Below are 21,958 nucleotides of genomic sequence, written 5' to 3'. Positions count from 1 at the left end.
TATATATATATATATATATATATATATATATAATCGTAACGAATATTCTTTCGTAATAATGTCATAAATCCTTCCGATAACAAGGAAGAAAATACTGCGAGCAATGAATTTTCCCTCACCTATCCCCCTCCCCCTATGCCCGATAAATTTCAAAATTTAAATACTTCGTGCGCTTACCTGGCTAACAATTTCTATCATTTGTACGATATAAAAAAAGATATCCTTTTTATACGTCTTCTTTATAGGAAGTATAATAGAATAGTAGAATAGATGGGCGACCGTTGCGTGGAAGAATACAATTCGTACTAAGGATCGTGAAGACGAGAGCAATATATTTATATTGTTTTTGTTTTTATTATTTTTTCTATAGTCGTCGTCGTCGTCGTCGTGTCGTCATCGTCGTAGTGTCGTCGTCGGTCGTGTTAGTTTATAGTTGGAATCGATTTGCACGCGCGCGCATGCTTGTTTGCGAGATGATGCAAAAATCGTGTATAAATAACGAAGCTTGTTTGTTTACGTTTGCATAACACGATGTATCAGCAACTGCTCGCGTGTAAAAAAGCAAAAAAAAAAAGAAAAAAAAAAATGGGAAAGATAAAGAAAAAGAGAAAGAGAAAATGTGTGAGAGACTTTTAACCGAAACGGCAGACCGTTTCCACGCGGTCTCATAAAAGCGACTATAAAACCCCAGACGGATCGATGACAAGAGTAAACCGAGATTATTCGTAACATCGCGAACTCTCAAACACATACAAACATATATATATATACACACAAACGCGCGAGCTAACATATGAGCACGTTAACGCGGAACGCACGAATACACTTATACAAAGAAAAATGAAAAAGAGTAGGCCTATCAACGATGACGTGCGATAAAATTTCACACTACCTTTCCTACTTACTCGGTATTCTGTTGATAGCTCGTAACGGCCTTAAAACCCTTATCGTCCGTATCGCCGATAGATTCATGTTCTCCACGTTAAGGCAGTATTCTAGTGCGCTGAAAACGATCGAAGAAAAATCATTTTTCTCTCAATACATCCCCCTTTTTATTCATCGGAATTATATTCACCGTCACGTACTAAACCCTCCCTCCCTCTCTTCCTCCCTCACACCTCTCGAAACGAACAAATTCATGTGAGAACCTTGAAAGTTTTCAAACAACTTATATGAAAATAGACTCCTATTAAATTTGACTTTACTGAAACTTCGAAACAAAATCGTTTTTTAATAAATTCATTTATCGAACGATAAAAACAACGTGTTATTCTAACATTGTCTGTTCTATCACATTTTTGTCATCATCTTTTTCTTCTTCTTCTTTTATTTTCAATTTATTTAACAAACAATGTCGAACATTCATCATTCGTGGTTTTTTTTTTATATGTCTAACGAATTTTTCTAGTTAAAATTTCCTTTTTTCTTCGCTATTCTAATTAAGCGAGGTTTAGGTTTATAAGAAAAAAAAAAAAACAAACAACAACAAAAATAAAAAAAGGGAACGCCCGTATGCGTCGTTGTTACAGGCTCGAACACGAGATCAAAGGGTTCACGGAATATAGGTACGAGATTTCATTAAAAATCACGCGAATCGGAAAGAAATTGAATTTTCTTACAGGGAATTCAACGAACGAATTGAAACCCCAAAATGAACGTTATATGAAAACGAAAAAAAAAAAAAAAAAAAAAAAAAAACAAAAACACCAAAATATAAATTCAAAATTAGAAATATGTGTTATCCGGCTAATTTCGTCTCGTGTCGTATCGTAAAATCAATAAATAATAATCAATATTTTCTATAACGCAAAGTTTAACCACGTTTCACCGACATTATTATACGCTACATTCATTCACGAATTCGAAAATAATCGATCGTTCGAGAAATCGTGACGAGACTAACCGAGAACCGAGCAAAAAGAACCAAAATGGAAATTGCGGGATACAAGGTCGCGCCTACATAGCTCGTTGAAAATGAAAAGAAAAAAAGATAAGGTGGTGGGGAAGAAAAAAAACAGAAGGAAAAAAACGTGTAAGATAAAAAGAAGACGCGAAATCGTGCCCTTTTTTAAAACTACTTGCCTTGAAGAGAGACTGAGAGTGAGAGAAAGAAAAAGAGAGAAAGAGAAGGAGAGAGAGAGGAATTCCAAAATAAGAAATAATAAAGTGCCACTTACCCGGCTGCTACTATAAAGAAGTCTAATCTATTCCAGGAGTCAGCGAGATAAGTCCCTTTACCGTATATACCCATTGCCACCATTTTTATCGTCATTTCCAAGGAGAAGAAGGCGAAGATTATGTCGTCGAACATCTGCAAAAAAAAAAGAAAAAGAAAAAAAAAAGAATATATAATATAAGAAGATTAAGGAATTATAAGAATAAGATCCAACTCTAAGGGCTGATGCAAGTTGATGCATGAAGAAAGAAAGCTTGGGATTGGATAGATCGTAGAAGGACTATCAAGGGTATCCAACATGATTGATTGAGAGTACTCGACGAGAGATTCGATTATCGATGAGCATCCTACGACAATGAATTGTGTTTCTGCTCCTTGTATCTCCTCTACTCTTTATTCTATTCCGAGTATCAATTTTGAGATGAACAAGAAACTTTTTCTCTGTCTCTCTCTCTCTCTCTCTCTCTCTCTCTCTCTCGTTTTCTCTTTGACTCTAGTTAGAGATGGACACAAAGATAACCAATTGATTTGACTCGATTGATCAATCGATTATTACCTCGATTGTTCTTCACACCTTTCAATCTATCCTTTCATGCGATAAATTACTTCTTAGATGATAGAATAAAGTAGTCAATATCTTATAATTAATATATATATATGTATTTTTATCAATAATATAAGTATATTTATTTACGTATGTATGTACGTTTTCAAAATGTTAGTTTGATATGAGGGAACTCGTTAGAATATTTGTAATTAGAAATGAATATGTGAGATATAATTAAATTGTTAATACATCATTTTGATGTGTTACTTAATCATTTGAGTGTCAAAAAGGCACAATTGTATTTCTTCTGTTTAATGTTTAATATAAGTGTGCCAATTAATCGGTTAGTTACAATTAACGAGGATAGATTGTTCAATAACACAGAATTGTGAATTGTTTATGAGATTCTCTCGAAAAAAAAGAGACATTGAGGAAAAAAATATTATTTCTTTTTTCTACTCATATATTTTTACGTATTCTTTAAGATCCATTGTCTTACGGAGATATTACGATTATTTATTAACAGTAATAATGAAGATTAACAATTTAAAATGAAAAAGGCAACGATCTATACTGGGTACTTGGCATTTAAATGTTCTCAGAAATACCGTGACATTAAAACGATTAAGATCGCATAACAGATTGATAATCTAACGTGCTTACCTGTAATATTTTGCACCTATTCGTCACGCATTGGTCGTCCACGCAAGGCTGATACATTCCTAGCGTAATGCAGTTGAGAAGAATCACCATCATGCTGACTCTTTCGAACCACGTAAATCTCTCGGTTAAGGAAAAAATCATTTATCATCTTTTTTCTCAAATAGAAAGGAATGAAAAGAAATAAATAAATAAAAGAGAACAAAAAATGGGACTTTGTCACACATATAATACACATGTCAAGATAAATTCATGTTCCAGGGCGCGTTGTAGCGTTGATAAACGGCAAGATGGACAAAAAAGTAGACTTCCCTTTTCGGTAACACGCAACGAAATTATTTCGACTTAGAAGAGAGAAGAACACTCGAACGGCGTAATTAAAAACATAGGGAGCGTTGAAAAGCGCTTTCATAAAATGTAGGTTAAAGCGACATTAAGAGTATACCTATATGTACATAGGCGTACAACGACGATTCATTGTGAGAAGTTGTTTATGTTAAAGAGAGAGAGAACGGAATGTTGCAAAAGGAATTGCTTTGGGTCCGAACGAAACAGAAACTTGTATCACGGAATCGTCGATAACCAGCCAGCCAACCAACCAACCAACCAACCAACCAACCAACCATCTCCTACAACGAAATATTATACCATTGTTAAATGCAAGTAGGTGATACAATGGTCCTGACAATGAGTTAAGAATTTCTTTATACAATGCCTTCAATTTGTTTCCCCTGCTTCGTCTTCTTCTTCTTCTTGTTCATCTCCTAAGGAGTACCGCATCGAATGAAAAGCAGAGATTATGAATGGACCAAGAGAGTATCCAAAGAGAAGTTTTAAATGCATCGTAAGAAGAAACCCTTACGGCGATATCTTACGTATTCTCTCTTATCGTTAAACCGATATATTCGTTCGCGACTCTGTTCTAACTTCAAAATCGATTTTTATCTTATATTTTTATCTCCCTCTCTCTCTCTCTCTCTCTCTCTCTCAATCTTTCTCTTTTTTATTACCCCTCTCATGAATTAATTATTATCATATATAATCTGATATATCAGGTATAAGAGAATTAATTCGTTACATTGATAATTCATTGTATCAAAATCGTCGTTGTTTTTATTTTTGTTTCTGTTTTTTTTTTGTTTTTGCGTCAAAGAATTCGGCTCAATTGCATAAAAGATGGATCAAAGTCATCGACAATAATGCATGTGTACGATTACTTCACAAGTAAATATTAAATTTATTAAGATTTGATATTAATCGCGAATTTTAATTGCTACGCTTAAAATAATATATATATATGTGTGTACGTTGTTTCGCATAATATTTTTCTTTTGTTGTTTTTTCATTTTATTTTCTACGTTCCGAACAATACTCGTATCATTTATCTTATATTTAACTTACAAACATGCCACGTGTTTGTCTAGAGACACGCATCCCGATGATTATATAGGTAATGGCGAGTTAGAATTATTCAAACTGTCCTTTTACCTAAGCCAATATACTTTGAACATCAACTCTAATATATATAAAATATCATACATATATATGTGCTTTGTCCATAAGTTGAAAAAGATTTGTTTGCCAGTAGTATAGCTTTAAATTAAAACCGTTCATTCGTATGTACCATTTAACTTACGATTGTTACATATATCTAATATGCTCGAATTAAGATAAAACCTTTTTACCAGTTTTTCTTCATTGAAATTCGTTATACGGTATTTCTCACATGACGGGAAAACATCGATCGATGAAAATAAACTTCGACCATAATCTTCTGGTCGATCGCCGTTGCCAAGTGACTATTATCTAAACACTTCACTTACGATAGGACAATTTAACTCTATCCAAATGCATTACCATAAAATCTGATATTGGATAATTAAATGTAACTTCGTTCGATCGTTTCGATTGATTTTTCTTTTTTCATTTTTTTTCTTTACTTTTCGAGAATCTAAAAATTAAAGGGTTTTTCATAGAAGGATAAAATTCATTTGCTAAGGATAAATTAATATTTTATGTGCTAGAACGTTGAGGGGTAAAGAAAACAAAAAAGAAAAGAAGAAAATTGGTAGGTAAAATAATAAAAAGAATAGGAAAGAAAAAAGAAGAAAAAAAAAAAAAGAAAGGAAAACAAAAAATCGATTAACCGATGTCGCATGGCAGACGTGTTTTTTTTTAAACGTATAGAAAAGTGTACGGAAGAGGTAATTGGCCTTCTCTTGACTTATAGTAGAACAATGCATAACGTCAGAAAGGAGATCGCGTGACTGTTACCGAACACGCAAGATTATAAATTATTTCCCTCGAGAAAACGAAGAGCGTTACCGGGATTTTAAATAAAATGACATTTAGCCAGTTATCTATCCATCTATCTATGTGTTTGTGTCTACGGAAGGGATGAATTTCTGAGAAACAAGTTGGCGACTTATTTCGAAAGAATTTTCGAGGATAGATAAGGTAACGCGTAGACCGTTAAAATTCGTTGTTTCCGTAATAAAAATGCGCCTGGTATCCTCGGGCGTTAGCATAATTGGATGGAAAATTCAAATACGCCAGCGGGTTAAGTAAACAATTTGGAAAGTGTTACGGTGTTTCTTTACGTCCTTATTTCTTCTTTCTAGATAAAATAAAGAAAGAGAGAAATGTTTTACAATATTAATATTTAAATTATATTATCTTACTTTCATTTATATTTCAAGATGCGCGAAACGAGGACGTAAAAATATATATATATATGAAATGAGAAAAATAATATCTTTCTTACCGCGCGAGAAATTACTTTTAATTAATTTATTTATAATATCTCTATACGCGTGTGTGTGTGTGTGTGTGTGTGTGTGTCACGAAGGAATCGAAAAAAAAATCGAATTTTGTTTCTCGCTGAACGATCGAATCGAAAAGTAAAAGTTCGACGAAACGGAATAAAAAAGGGTTAAATAAATTCAACGATGTATCCTCACACGGAATACATGTATTTCCCCGTGTGCACAGCACAGTAAGGGAGACGAAATTTTTTTTCTAGGTCAGTGATACTTTTAGCACGAGAATAAGCGGCCGAGACGCGCGAGGAAACGTGCAAGATTGAAACTACTGCAGCAAGAATATTCCGTTTTTCTTCGCTTGACTTAGAGTCCCCATTTGTACACGATTTATGAGTGTTCCGTCGTCGGATTAGATATCTTACGGTTGGTTACTTTTAAAAGAAAGAAAGAAAGGAAGAAAGAAAGAAAAAAAGAAAGAAGAGAGAGAGATAAAATCTTTCGATAAAAGAAAATGATATCGAGCCTTAATTAGCGTTTTATTGTTTCATTCAATCCTTTTTAAACCCTCGCAATTTTAACGTTAAATAGAAATAACAAATCTTTAAATTGTAAAAGTTTCATAGTTGCGCGCAAAAAAAAAAAGAAAAAAAGAAAAAGAAAAGAAATGTTCATCACGCTTTTAAAAATAATCTCCCGTTGAAATCTCTAATTGGATTTTGTTATCAAAGCTATTTAGAAGAGAAAGGTACGCAACGGTAAGGTGAAAAAAAAAATCTCCCAACTGTGAGGATGTAAAGTAAAGTTGTAGGTAAAGTAACAGAGGGGTAAAAGTAAAGTTGGATAAAACGAAGCCACACGTATGAATTCTACGTGTAGATTCGCACAAAAGCACAGGAATATGACATATCCGATAAAGAACATGCGCCTGTTAAATCCAGTGACGCGCATTGGAGAAAGTTTGTTAGGCGAAGGACAAGATAAAGGAAGACAGAGAGAGATAGATATATATATATAGAGAGAGAGAGAGAGAAGAGAGAAAAGGGTCTCAACTCCTTAAGTAAAAGCCCATGAAACTTCTCTCCTTTTATCTTTCGCACCGTAGTAGCCTATAAAGTCCGTTCCTCCCTAAAAGATCCAACAAACTTTGCCTATCCGGTAAGACTATTAGAGAATTTATTATCCTTTGAAAATCAACATTTTTTTTTCTAGGACAAATAATAAACGAAACTTTGTTAACCGATAATAAAAAGAAAAAAAAGTAATAAGTAGATAAAACGAGACAATTACCCCCATCGTTTGTACCATCATTTGTTAATTTTATCAATTTATCATTTCGCAATTTGTTTTTTTTTCTTTTTTTTTATACCATCAAAATAATCGAATAAATTGTCTCTCTGGCAACGATTTTAGAAACGACATTTCGCCTCGTTCAATTTACTTCGAAATATTTTCTTTACTTTTTCGTGACGTAAACGGGACGTCGTACTACTGTTCCATGGATTTCAGCTTCCATTAAAACGTACTCTGTGGCTGCATTCAAGCGCCACCAGTAAATCATACGTCGGGCAAGCTTACCAAATGGTAGTTGTGTCGTACCAATGTTGCGTATAATACCATGCCGTTTGTCCCTTTTTCCTCTCTCTCTCTTTCTCTTTCTCTTTCTCTTTCTCTCTCTTTTTCTCTTTCTTTATTATGTACCTTTTTTCTCCTTATTCCTTCCCTTCGACTAAAACAAGAACTGTAGTCTTCGAGTCGAGTAAATACGAATAGGAATGTGCTAGCAAACAGTTGTTGAGTTATAGGAGCCTAGCTTTAACCTGAACCAGACCGTCCAACTAACGAGAGAGGGAGAGAGAGAGAGAGAGAAAGACAAACTTCTAAACGACTAAAGTTTGTATTAATTACGTCGTTCTTCGAGGAAACGTGATATACGAAAGCTGAACAACGAAACGGTAGAAACCTCATCTTTAGCACGCACGATATATTGAAATATCTATCTGTAATATATATACCTTTCCCATGATATATCAAGTTATGGTGAATAAATAATATTATTAAAGGAAATCTTATACTTTATATTGAATTTTGTTATTAAGGTATATTACGAAGTTTCGTACCAACAACTTTAGCAACTTTATTAAAATATCTCTATATTTAGAAAATGAAGAGAAGAGAATAAACACGAACAAGAGAAAGATATAGATATATAGATAGATAGATAGATAGAGAAAGAGAGAGAGAGAAAATTACAAATTGAAATTGATACGCGTTGAAAAATAAATGACGTGGCAAGGTAAGAAGATCTGTCGGAGTTAGGTAAAATGAAGGTATGAATTCCAAACAAAGCATCGGGGTTTGTAACGTTGCGAGGGAAGAGAATGAAAAAAGGGAAGAGAGAACAAAATATAAAGGGGAGGGTGGGGTGGGGGATGTGAAGGAAAAAAAGGGCTCGACTAAACAACACGAACGAGAAATTGAACGCACGTTGGTACAAATTGCGTAAGATAAAAAAAACAAGCCAAGAGACATTCTTTATATCTATCTCTCTGTGTATATTTAAATAAATGTGTATAGGTGTATGTATGTATATATAATGTATGTATACATGTATGTACATATGTGCGTGTGAATGAGAAGAGCGTCATTGAAAAGCAACGCGTGGACGACAACGCGTTTGACCTAACGCGACCAGAGAAGAAGCCAGCTGGTATCGGACTTTTCTCGCTTCCCGTATTACAACCTACACAATTTTATATATAGTACCTGATCAATTACTCTTCGATAGACGCCATAGAAGACGGCACACGTTCGCGTCGACGCAAAATGCATCTTGATGTTTCTTAAGCGTTCGCGAAAGCGTGATATACATACGCGTACAATGTATATATACTTTCTTCTTATCCATCAGAACATCTGTTTTCTTGCTTCTCACTCTCTTTCTTTCTCTCTCTTTCTCTCTACAATCTCTCTCGTTTCTAAGAATCCAGTTGATCTCAAAGAATGGCCTATCAATGTGCGAGCTCTAGTTTATATGAAACCTATGTACCTACATAACAGCAGACACGTCAAACACGCGGTTTGCCGACAAGTGGTCCGCGGTTAAACACAAAAATTTTGTTACTGGCGATATATTATGGTGTAATGTTTTATTCTTGTAATTTATATGTTTTTTTCTTTTTTTTTTTTTTAATACGATTACATCTCGTACGTTCATGTATTATTAATACTGCAAGCAAAATTTGTTTCCTTTTCTTTGTGTTGTTGTTGTTTTTAAATGTAGCGGCCTTTCTTCGACGATAAACAAATTGGATACGACGGCTTTAAACTAGACGACAGATAGATAAACTCGTTGATTTCAACTATCGAATTATCGAATTTATTTGTCGCATTTTAATCCGTTAGAACGAAATATGTCCGGAAAAAAAAAAAAAAAGAAAAAAATAACAAAATAAAAAGAAACGACTACTGTTCTCGTTGTATTTTTATTATCGTAAAAAAGTTGAAATTGTTTTTAGTAGGTGTATCGATGTTTTTACGTCACCGATATATCGGGGCAAATAAATCATCGCAAATATTCCATTTTTCACGTGGTGTATTTACAAAGGCACGCTCGCTTATCAAACTTTCGTTACTGTCGATAACAACAACAACACACAACAACAAAATCTATTCTATTTTTCTTCCACGTGTCTCAAGCATATGTTATCGATAATATCAAAAAGAACAAAACTCTGGATACTACATGAACAAAAAAAAAAAACAAAAAAAAAAAAGAAACTCAATTTAATCCAAGAAATAATCGTAGCAACCCCCATTCCTTGATATTACAAGGAATAAAATAGTTTTTATCGATGTTCCCTTGCATCGTCACCGATATTATCTTCCAATAATATTTCAGTTTTCGCATAAGCATTTGCGTGTCATCACTTATCATGCTTTCGTTATGCTATCAATAAAAAAATATTACTCGAGTATTCCATTTGCCCATCCTTCGATTCTTCGGGGAACATATGCTATTGATAAGAATCAAAAAAGGTAGAAAATTTTCGACCAGCAGGTATCTATACGTGGCGAGACAATCTCAATATAATCGAAGAAGTTGGTCGTAAGGGATACACCAGCTCGTTTCTTGATATTACAAGGGTAACTCGATTTCAGTGACCAACAAGCAAGTGGTAGGCAGATTGTGAGAAATCTCCTGCGTTATCTACTTTCTACAAACGTGCGGAGTGTGTCCGATCAATAAACGACTCGCCTCCGCCTTTTCCTCTCTCTCTCTCTCTCTCTCTCTCTCTCTCTCACTCTTTCTCTCTAAAACACTCATCCCTGTGCATCACTCGCATCTTGGACGCCTCGTCACGGTTCTACCCTTTAAACGTAAAAACATGAGATGCAACGTAACTTCTTGAGAAGAAAAAAAAACTCTTTCTCTCTCTCTCTCTCTCTCTCTCTCTCTCTCTCTCACACACACACTTTCCCTATCTATCTGTCTGTCTATTTTTTTTTTTTTTACTTTATTTTTTGAATCAACGGGTATGCCTAATACTATACCTTTTTCTATCTTTTTCATTCATCCAGTCCTATCTCTAACAAACGATCGAAAACGATAACGAGCGTTTTATCGAGAACAAGCCACTTTCACGTAACTCGATTCGTGTTGCTCGAACACGAGGGAGGAACACGATAACACGAGGGTGCAGGACCTTTTCGGCACGAGAATATAATCGTGGTAGGGGAAATGTTTGACCAAGGATGTTAAAACACAGATACGTGGGTTTAGATAACGGCGAATGAAATAGAGAAAGAGATAGGATGATGATTCTCTTCTAGTAGCTCGTGAAAGAGAAAGAGAGAGAAAGAGAGAGAGAGAGAGAGAGAGAGAGAGAGAGAGAGAGAGAGAGAGAGAGGTCAGGCGTGCGCAGAATCGTACACATCGCTTATTCGTTCTCTCCATTATCATATTCGATCAATGCCACGAAATATATCGATATTTTATCCCCATTGAACTGTACTTTCCTATTCTTCTTTTCCCTTATATCCCTTCGTCGTCGTTTTCTTCTTCTTCTTCTTTTTCTTTTTCTTTTTTTTCTTTTTCTTTTTCTATTTTTCTTCTACTTTTTTGTTTTCTCTTTTGAATCCACCCTCATCCCTATTTTCACCCAACCTGCTTATTATTTACTTCTACTTTTTTTTCTTCTCTCTCTCTCTCTCTTTTTCTTTGCAGACAAAAACGCACGACCCACCACCGACGAGAAATTGAACCGTCGTTCCTTGCGAGTTCCACAATTTTTTTTTTTTCCTTTTACTTTTTCCTTTTCTTTTCGTTTTTTCTTTTCGTTTCGTTTCTTTTCTTTTCTTTTCTTTTTTCGTCGAGCTGAATAAAATATGAAAGTTAATGCCTCGTTCGCGCGACGCGCATGAGCGTTAGACAAATTTCAGTGGTATATGATGTTTCGTGATTAAAATGTTCCCGGTTTTAAGATAATGGAATGTTGAAAAATAAATGACGAACAAATGGATTTTTTTGGGAGAGGGGGCAACGGCGACAGGGTAAGAGAAAGGAAACGATATTATTTTTATTAATATAATCCGTATGCGCGTAAAAGCGCATTTAAATGTAAAACAAATTTCCTCCCTGCCCCACACCCCCACCACCACCACCACCCATACCATCCAATTTTATTATCTATTTGGCAGATAAAACGTAAGTTACATGGATATTTAATGTAAATATTGAATTTATTACGAATATTATAGAAAGAAAGAAAAAGAAAAAAGAAAAGGTAAACAATTCGGTACGTCAAGCACACGGGATTCTCGTGTCTCGTGCACGAGAGTTTAATATAAATTTTTCGTTGAACTCAAAGAGTTCGATATTAGCAACCGGTGCATACTCGAGACAAACGCGCGCTCAGGAAACAGCAACAGATATATGCACGTATGTATACTACGAAAAAAAAAAAAAAAAGGAGTATAAATCCTATATTAAAATATTTATCAAAAGTTGATTGCGAGTAAAAAAGAAAATACGTGTAAAAGAAAAATGATGCATGAGAGTAAGAGTAATAGGAGGAGGACGAGGAGGAGGAGGAAGTGGGAGGAGGGGGCGGGGAATTATTAAAAAACAACTGTAACGGCAAACAATGTAACACGTATAAGATTAAAAGCTTTCTTACTTTGACCAAACACTCTGACATTGTAACTATACACATACAAAGAGAATGGCACTCGCGCACCGAAATGCAAACGAAGCGTGGCGCGAGTCGGGTACTCCAAAGCAAATACTTGCTCGTAGCTTCGGATGGTTTGTAGGTAGGTAGGTAGGTAGGTAGGTAGGTAGGTAGGTAGATAGGTAGGTAGCAAGCGAACGAGCAAACCCGTCAAATGGAGACACTTGGCTACAGTAGCACTTACAATTAGCCGCTATCAGCACTATCCTCGATGTTAGAGCTAACGAGGTATCCTTAATGGCAAGTACTAGGTATATAACTGACTAACGATCGTTCATTCCTCCGATCCACGATCCTTAACTTTTCTTATTAAGAAACGTATCTGTTAAATAAATACTATATTATCTTTTATATTTATTTAGGGAAAATATTCACATTACATTTTTAACGGTCGTAATATTATCAGTAAGAAGGAATCAAAACATCGAGCAAAGACAAAAAAAAAAAAAAACAAGAAACAAAAATAATACCAAGAGAAAACTTTTTCCCCAATCGATAATAACATTTTTTAAAAAACACGACAAAAGAAAAAATTTGTTTATTAGTAATAGAAATATAATTGATAATATTATAATGGGAAATCGTACGTTAAGCTATACATCTTTGTGTGAAGATATATTTCGGTAAACACACGTAGGATGTTCGAAAAGCTTCGTACGAGGACATCGATCAAGGCTCCCCCCTCCCATCCCCTTTGTACTCTTAGGAATTCACCAACGGCTGATGATATGGAGGATCGATCCAACAACACAGCTAACACCGAGCTCCGAGACCTAAATCGCCGTAAAAATCCACTTTTATATTGCCTTTTAGTCCTCCCTCTTTTCGGCGCCTCTCTTTCCTCCTTTTCTTCATTCCTCCCTTCCACCCGCCCGCTCCTCCAATCTCCCAGATTTCGCGCCTGCCTATTACACCTCTTTTCTCTCTCTCTCTCTTTCTCACCCCCTCTCTTCTTCATCTTCTTCTTCTTCTTCTTCTTCTTCTTCTGCTTCTGCTTCCTTCCTTCCTTCCTTCCTTCCTTCCTTCTCTTGCACGAAATAGCTCGAAGCGGAAGTATGCAGCACTATGAAAGAGTAGCGTAAAATAGGAACAAAGAAGAAAATCATAAAATAGTATTCCTTGCCGCACACGCTCGGTTGGTTACCTACCGAGAAAATTTATAACCAAATCGCTAAGCGCCAATTTCTCTTTCTTTTAAAGTCTCTTATTCGAAGAAATATGCTATCCCCCCTTGGTCCTTTGTCATCTAATATTCCATTATCTTTCTCTATTTCTCTTCTTATTTCTTTTAGGTTCTTTCTTTTTTTCAAAACCATTGCCAACTAAAATCACGATCAAAAAGTTGTATCTATCGCCTTGGAGAGTTTTGTTTTAAATCTAATTTCTATAATATAATTATATTCGGATTTTGAATATATTTTCTCTGAAAAAAAAAAAAAAGAAGAAGAAAAAGTAAAAAGGGAAGGTAAAAAAAGAATTTTCCGATTGAGATCACAAAGAAATTGTCGCGAAACGTTATCGCATAAATCAAATCAGAGTGCTACGAACTTTTGATCGAATTTGTATATTTATTGGCAACCGAAGCGAAAATACGTGCCTCAACGGACGAGCATAAATATTTCGAAACTTCTTTTTATCGTTCGCCATTGTCGGGGTATAAAATTTGTAACCTATCTAGTGATTTTGAAAAAGAAGAAAAAAAGAAGAACACACAATTACAATATTTCTCTCTCTCTCTCTCTCTCTCAAAGCGATTAACCGCGCGCACAGTGTAGTAAGTCATTTCGATAATTGAATCTAAACGCATCCGAGAAACGAATGAAGTACAAATGCGAGCACGAATTATTACGAACGAAACGATCAACGCATTATCAACGACAACGAAAACGATGAACGAACGAACAAAATATAAATAAAAAAAAAAATGAATTCCTTTTATCGGTTTTCATTGGAATAAAAATATAAAAGGTAGAGCTCTTAAAGTGAAAAAGTTCGAACGACCGATTTCACATTCTCACATTACGACAATATCACCAATGTGTACCTTTAAAACCGTACTTGTTAATACAAAAAAATAATACAATTTTTACGATAATTAAAAATATTTCTAACATGTTGTACGCGTATTAATTATTGTGAGTGATTAATGTTCCCGACGGAAACAATCCGCCGGTTATTAACAGTTACAATCGTTGAAAACGGAATACTTTTTGTTGTTATAATACGGACTACGTTGTTGAATACGCAAGGTATAACTACAATAAGTTATAACAAAAAAAAAAAAAACAAAAATAATAAAACGTATGTATACGCTTTCAGTCAACACAGAGATAACTTTAGCTGGACACGTATATGCGTCCGTAGTACTCAAAGGGGTTAAAGGTAGATTAGAAATTTCAACTGACCCAGTTAAACCAAATTCTACAACGTCCGATAGAAATGTGGTCTGCGATGAGACGTGATAAAAAAAAGAAAAAAAAAGAAGAAGAAAAAAAAAATAGGATAACACATACATACAGAAAGGACGAGCAAGTTCGCATAAAATACACGTCGAGATCCTGTTGAACAAAATCAATCACGCAGGATGATTCGAAATAGAGGCAGCCAACCTCGGATCAAATCCTTCTAACGTAGACGAAATATATGAAACGTCTAGATACGTAGGTACGAGGTATTCCTATTGAATACGACGTTATTTCATATTCCTCTGGTCTCTTCGAACGCGTTTTCGGTCGCGACGATACGTCGTCGCCCTATTTAACTTTTCTCGAAATTTCGTGTTAGCTTGAAACTTCATCCCTTTCACGCTCTACACGTTTTCTTAAAAGACAAATCAGACATAGGGCGGTTCGTAAATAACGAGAGAGAGGGAGAGAGAGAGAAGGGGGAATGTATTACGAACAAAAAGTACATATTTGTTCGTACGCAAACGTACATACGTTTACACAAATATATACGTGTACGTGTATGTGTCTACGTGCTACGTACACGTTCTATCGACTTTTTCGCTTCGGACCTCGCTTCTCAAATATTTAACGATTGTGTAACCCGCGCGACCCATAAGCGATTTACATTAGAGAGAGAGAGAGAAAGAGAGAGATAGAGAGAGAGAGAGAGTGAAAGAAAAAGAGAGTATATTGTTCTAACTCGTATCTATACGCAATAAACCGCTAGTAGTCATTTAACCGCAGGACGACGATTTCTTTGAAAACGTCGCTTTTCATTTCTACGAGGGGAGATTAAAAGGTTCGATATAGGTATAGATACCTATGGGGTGGTATGGTACGGGCGTCATATAAAGAAAATTGACGATACGATCGAAGAGCACTTTAATCGAATTTAATTTATCGGCTCGGAGAACTCGGATAAGACAATATAACGATAATTCCGATAAACCACGCGCGCCCGTTTCACGTTATATGTATTCGTAACGTCCAATTTAGGGTTCCACTACTGTAACTCGTCTAATTATTATCCGACACTACGACCTTCGATCGATCGATCGATAGATAGATAGATAGATAGATAGATAGATAGATTTGTCTCGGTGCATTTCCATCCATCGTCGAGGGCATAGAAGAAAATCGGCAAAACTTTTCGACATAAAAACTATATCAAGTTTTTTACGAGATAAAATGAGAGAAAAGAAGATTAGATAACGTTAGATAGAAAATTTACGATACCTTACGAAAGTTTATCCAAATAGATACTGGTGGTAGTAAACAAGTAGTAAGAACTTTGAATGTAACTACTTTTCTTTTTTTCTTTTTTTTGTTTTTATTTGCACTCTTCCCGTTTTTCGACGGGACGGATTATAAAGAAACTCTCGAAAGAATAAAAGTGAAAAAAAAAAAAAATAGATCAAGGGAAGAAGAAAAAAGGGGAAGAAACACAAAAGCAATTGGTTTACATCACTTACTAGAAACTAGATAGATAGATAGGTAGGTAGGTAGGTAAAGGTGTCCGTGTCTCTCTCTCTCTCTCCCTCTTTCTCTTATCGATGCCGCCACGTTTTAGTTCATTTATCGCGAAGCTTAATAGACAATCAAGCTGACGACGGGAGGACTAACGGGCAAATTGTTTCAATCGACTAAAGCTTCCGGTAACCGAACTTCGCCGCCAAGATTGGAACCCCGTCTCTCGTTCTTTAATTATTATTCTTCGTTTTTCCAATCGCCTTTGCTGGCTGGGGTTTGGCTGAAGTTTATTAGCTAATACGAGGGAAGGAAAAGTCGCGAATCACGACATGATATATATATATATGCGTAGTCGACAAATCTAAAAAAAGAAAAAAAAACAAAAGAAAAGAATTAAAAACAAAAAAGGGGGTGTAGGCGAGGGAAGAAGGAATCGGTGAGGGGAAAGTATATACGAAGGCAAAAATAAGAAATTAGGAAAAAAGAAAAAAGAGGAGAAGGAGAACGGGGAAGGGGAGGGGGGATATAGGAAGAAGAAGAAAAAAAAAAATAAAGAAAAGGGAAGAAAAAGCGAATAAAAGACGCGACGAATCGCGAAATGCTTGGCCCGCATTCGCAGTCACCCATTGTCCGCCCGCACACAATGGGGGAGAATATCTTTCTGCTGGCGCTTGTTGCTCCCCGATCCTGGTACTGACTAAACTTTGCCCGCAGACCACGTGCGTCCCTTACCGTTACTACCCTGTCTGTAATTTCGCGCACAAACGGCCACGTACAAACGCGCGGCGCGGTTACCCTCCTACAGACGAATATATATATATATATATATACCTATGTATTTATAAGGATAGAAGGAACGTACGGAATGGAAAGAAAGAAGAGAGGGTTGAAATAAAGGGAAAAGAAAAGAGAGATAAAGAGAGAGAGAGAGAGAGATTGAAACGAGACTGGAACATCAAGGGTGATGGGAGTATATGTAGTAGGAATAAAAAGAAAGAGAATGAGAATGAGAGAGTGGAAGAAGTGAAGGAGAAACCGTGCAACAGTAGAAGGTGGTAATCACGCGCGCATGGTAGGGTTCGCCTGGGGATAGGTCAATCAATGACCTATTTAAGGTGATGTCAGCAGTACAGCTTCGCATATCGAGCTTCCGCTCGCGCGCGCAACAAGAGAAAGGGGATGAGAAAAAAGAGAGAAAGGAAGGAATGGAAAGGTTTGCGATTCGCCTCTTTTCCGGAACGTCCTGTGACGTAGACCCCCTTTTCTTCGAAGAGACTCAACTACATTGGATTTCCTTTCCGAGATACACCGATATTAAATTATTATAGAACGTAACGCGAAAAGTTTCCACATTTTCTCTCCCCCCCTCTCTCACTCTCTCTCTCTCTCTCTTTGTTTTTGTTCTTTATTTAGACATATTTAGACACAAGTATACTTGACGAAGAATCCAACGCAAATCATGTCTGTCTATCCATCAACCGACATTGTCTACTTGGATGGTAACATATTCGAATGCGTTTCCGAGTGTCGAGTAAAACGTTTGTCTAGATCGGCACTATCTACTTTGCTCTTAACGTGCCTGCCTGCCTTTCGTGATCGTTTTGTTTAGCCGGATAGGAAATATACCTTGGTATTATAAAGAAGAGAGAGAGAGAGAGAGAGAGAGAAAGAGAGAGAGAAAGAAAGAGACGGACGGATCCGGAAAACTTTGAAGCATCTAAGCGAATAGGCAGGAATAGTAGTCATGGACGTTTTAGCGATGGGTAAGCATCGCTAAAATTAGAGATAATAAAACAAGAACGGGGCGAGCTTACGCGATGACCGATTCGTAAAAGGACTCTTGGAACGTGGATATTTACGTTGAATGTTGTGACAAGCTACGTGCACATGATTTTACTTAAACACTAATACGAATACGCAAAAATTCAATGTAGCGTAAATCTAAAATAAAAAAAAAGAAACACACGCACACATAAAATCGTAAATGCACAATCGATGAGACGATTAGTAATCTTTTAAAAAAGGAAATTACGTATGTAGAAAATTGGTGACTAGTTTGAAAAAAATGTTTTTTAAAGTTTCTTCTCACCCCTTCCTCTTTCTCTCTCTCTCTCTCTCTCTCTCTCTCTCTTTCTTTCTTTCTTTCTCGTGAACTCGATACGATAGTCGAACGAAAAACATTATAGAAGGCATGCACGACTAAGACGTATTCTTAGCGCGCTTGAAAATTTTCCCTCGCACCGAATTACACGGGAAACACATTACGCGGGAAGCGGACCGAAGACGTTAGCTACTTTCTCTCGTAGGAAAAAACTTTAGCGAATTTTCACGAGGGAATTTTGGTAATTCGATCAACGAGGGTAGGTAGACATAGATGAGGCGTAAAATATACGCGAGTTTAGAGGAAAGGAACGAAAGAAAAAAAGAAAAGAAATAAAAAGATTCTTTCGACAAAAAAACAAACGACACCAACAAGAATTCCGATCGCAATAAGTAAACACTTTCTTCCTTTCTCTCTCCACCTTTTTTTTTTCTTTCCTTTCTAATTCCATTAAAAAATAAATCCCTATCGTCGTCCTCCTCTTTAGATACGTGTATATATATTCGCACGTATCCAGTGGTTTACGTTTATTTTTGCATGATTACGATGAACACACGTGGAAATAGTTGAAAAGCGACGAAGAAACGCGTATAAAGAAATACATACTTACGATGATAAAAGGAAAGAGAAAAAAAAAAAAAAGATAAAAAAAATAAATAATATTAGTAATATCCCGGATAGAGAATAAAACAGACTCACCTAGAGAGTAGCAATATGAGAAAATCTTCATTCCATATTCCCAATAGTAGATTAAACACCAATAAAAATACATTCGCATACCGTATTATATATTTCTTTAGAACGGTATCGATATTAAATAAAAGAAAAAAAAAAGCTTCCAAAAGGATATGGGTTGGTGATGAGCGCGAGACACCAGTTGCGCGGTCGTGTAGTCTGGTCGAGGTAACGCAGAGCAACGGGCACAAAACCTGGATAGGGTAGTTCTTCACCGTCTTCATCATCATCATCATCATCATCATCATCATCGTCGTCATCGTCATCATCGTCATCGTCATCATCATCATCATCATCATCATCATCATCATCATCGTCCTCCTCGTCGTCCTCATCTTCATCCTCGTCTTCTTCATCGTCCTCCTCCTCCTCCTCCTCCTCCTCCTCGTCATCATCCATTTCATGTATTCGACGATCTTCGTTGATTCTACGTAAACGTTCGTCGATTTCAGCATCCTCTAGATCGTTCGTTTCCCGGCCAACGACCGGTCGACGTTCGCTCGTCGCAGGAGCTCCATCCTCGTCCTCGTCGTCCTCCAGGTCACTCAGCTCGGCCACGTCGCTATCCGATCCTTGCTCGCCACTCGTAGCCTTCGTCGGCGAACGATACCGATATCCTTGTGGATAATGCGTGGACATTTTCTTTCTCTCTCTCTCTCTCTCTCTCTCCCTCTCTCTCTCTTTTTTTCTCTCTTTCTTCCCCTTACTTCTCGAGCTGCTTTACTTCCACTCAAGAGACGCCGACAGAAACGTCGGGGCGACCTCGATCAGCTCCTCTTCGTCCTCGTCCTCGTCGTCGTCCTCGTCGTCCTCGTCGTCGTAGTTCGATCTCGTCCACGATTCGTCGCTCACGCTTTCCTCATCGGCAGACGACGTGAAACGACGCGGTAAGTAGCAGCTCTCTTCGATGGTAACAACACGGCCGTCCTCGAGATCGACAAGAATGGTCGCCGGGGTGACATCGAGGACGGACCGTTCCTCTTCTTCTTATTATTATTCTGCTTCTCTTCTTCTTCTTCTTCTTCTTCTTCTTCTTCTTCCTCTACTCTCGCGTCGATCCTTCGTCCCCTCGAAAAAGAGAGGAAGAGAATAAAAGGAGAACGGAGGGGAGAGAGAGAGAGAGAGAGAGCGAGAGAGAGAAAGATAAATAGAAATATACGAATAGAAGAATAGAGAGAGAAAGAGTGGGAAGAGGGAAGGGAGGGAGAGAGAGAGAGAGAGAGAGAGAGGGAGGGAGGAGGGAAGGTACTTGTTTCACCCTCCGTTCGTTGGTACGTCGCACCGTAGACGAAATTTACGTCAACTGTGCTCGCACCCGGAGCTTTCGAGCAACTTCGTCATCGAGGATGTTCCAGCTTTAGCCGGGAGAGAAAAAGCGCTTTGATTTATTTTCACGCCGTCCTGAAAGACTCGGCAACGGCAACACCACCAACACCAGCAACAGCAGCAGCAGTAGCAGCAAAAGCAACAACCAACCACGAGATGGTTACCCTTTCTTTTTTTTTCTTTTTCTTTTTTTTCTTTTTTCTTCCTCCTCTTGATCTTGTTTTCACTGTATTATAGCTTTACCGGTATAACCAACGTCGATTCGACGTCGAGGCCACGTCGTTCCGGATTTTCGTGATCGAAACAGCGGCCGAATATCGGCCTGCCGCATCTTGCGCCGTAGAGAGTAGAAGTCGAGAAGAGTCAGAGCAGGATCCAAATGCGTGACCGTTCAGCACAAGACGCGCCTGCCCGGTTCTCTTCTTCCTCCACCTGCGTTACCACTTTCTTGTCTCTCTCTCTCTCTCTCTCTCTCTTTATTTCGCTGCTACCCTCTTTCGCTGGATTATTCCTTCTTTCATCTCTTACTTCTTCTTTTTTTTTCTTTTTCACCTATATATATATATATAAATTATATCTCTACAAATGAACTTTCTTTCTATATCCTACGTATACGCGTAAATACCTGCGTTATAGTATACGTATATGCTTATGCATAGAAAGTTCACGTAAAGATAGAGAAAAAACTGGGGATGTTTTTCGCGCGAATTAACCGCGTGCCGTCCCGCGCGTGGATCACGCAGAAAGTTTACTCTCTTTCGTCGTTTCGCACGACTAACAACTGCTCTAGATCTATATGTCTATTCATCTATTTATCTATTTATCTATCTATATGTATATATATATCTATCTATCTATCTATATTTCTATCAATTTATCTATCCATCAGTTCATCCATCTATCCATCTAACTATCTATCTATCCATCCATCCAATCCATCCATCCATCTACCCTTCCTCTTCTCCACCGCGCACGATCGACTTCAATGTTGGAAGGGAATTGATACCAACTGGTGGTGCCGTTCTTGTTCACGACGACACGATAGTGGTAGCGGTGGTAGTAACAGTTGTGATGGTAGTGGTGGTAGTGGTGGTTGGTGATTGGTAGTAGAATAGTGGTGGTAGTAGTAGTAGTATAAGTAGTAGTAAACGGCGGCACTGGTGGTGGTAGTGCTGGTGTTTTTGGTGGTGGTGCCCCGTGTAGGTACGTCGGGAACGTACGTGTCGACAGTGCTCGGCGCAGCGTCGACCGGTGACTGAAAAAAACGTCGAACATCCTCGTCGTCGAGGCGTAAACGCATGCGCGAGCTTGCCACCTCGTGACCTCCAACCTCCTCTTTCTCCTCCCTCAAAAAGATTCGAAGATCCTCCTCCTGCCTCCTACCTCTACCTCTCTGCCTCTGCTTCAACCTATGTGCTTTTCTTTCTTTCTTTCTCTCTCTCTCTCTCTCTCTCTCCTTAAATTTCTGTCTCTTTCTATACTTCATCACCTCCACTGCTTCATC

The 21,958-nt window shown here is 37.3% G+C and overlaps 1 protein-coding gene across 6 annotated transcripts in view; it reads right to left on the bottom strand.

Moving 5' to 3' along the window:
* LOC106788017 (voltage-dependent T-type calcium channel subunit alpha-1G-like) overlaps positions 1-20,278 on the bottom strand; it is a 67,021-nt gene extending 46,743 nt beyond the window's left edge. For all 6 annotated transcript variants that reach the window (XM_014750891.1, XM_014750892.1, XM_014750894.1 and 3 more), the window contains exons 1-4: positions 19,244-20,278; positions 3,387-3,498; positions 2,178-2,311; positions 906-1,003 (exon numbers count right to left, since the gene is read on the bottom strand). In XM_014750891.1, the coding sequence (XP_014606377.1) occupies positions 906-1,003; positions 2,178-2,311; positions 3,387-3,498; positions 19,244-19,767 (868 nt within the window). In that variant the 5' untranslated portion in view covers positions 19,768-20,278. The remainder of the gene's footprint in view (positions 1-905; positions 1,004-2,177; positions 2,312-3,386; positions 3,499-19,243) is intronic.
* Between the last annotated feature and the right edge of the window lie 1,680 nt (positions 20,279-21,958).

The sequence above is a fragment of the Polistes canadensis genome, unplaced genomic scaffold, assembly GCF_001313835.1.
Source record: "Polistes canadensis isolate GaletaPanama2010 unplaced genomic scaffold, ASM131383v1 scaffold_122, whole genome shotgun sequence".
In the NCBI taxonomy this organism is placed as follows: Eukaryota; Metazoa; Arthropoda; class Insecta; order Hymenoptera; family Vespidae; genus Polistes; species Polistes canadensis.
Note: the sequence above shows the minus strand (reverse complement) of the source record. Positions and strands in the feature narration are given on the sequence as shown.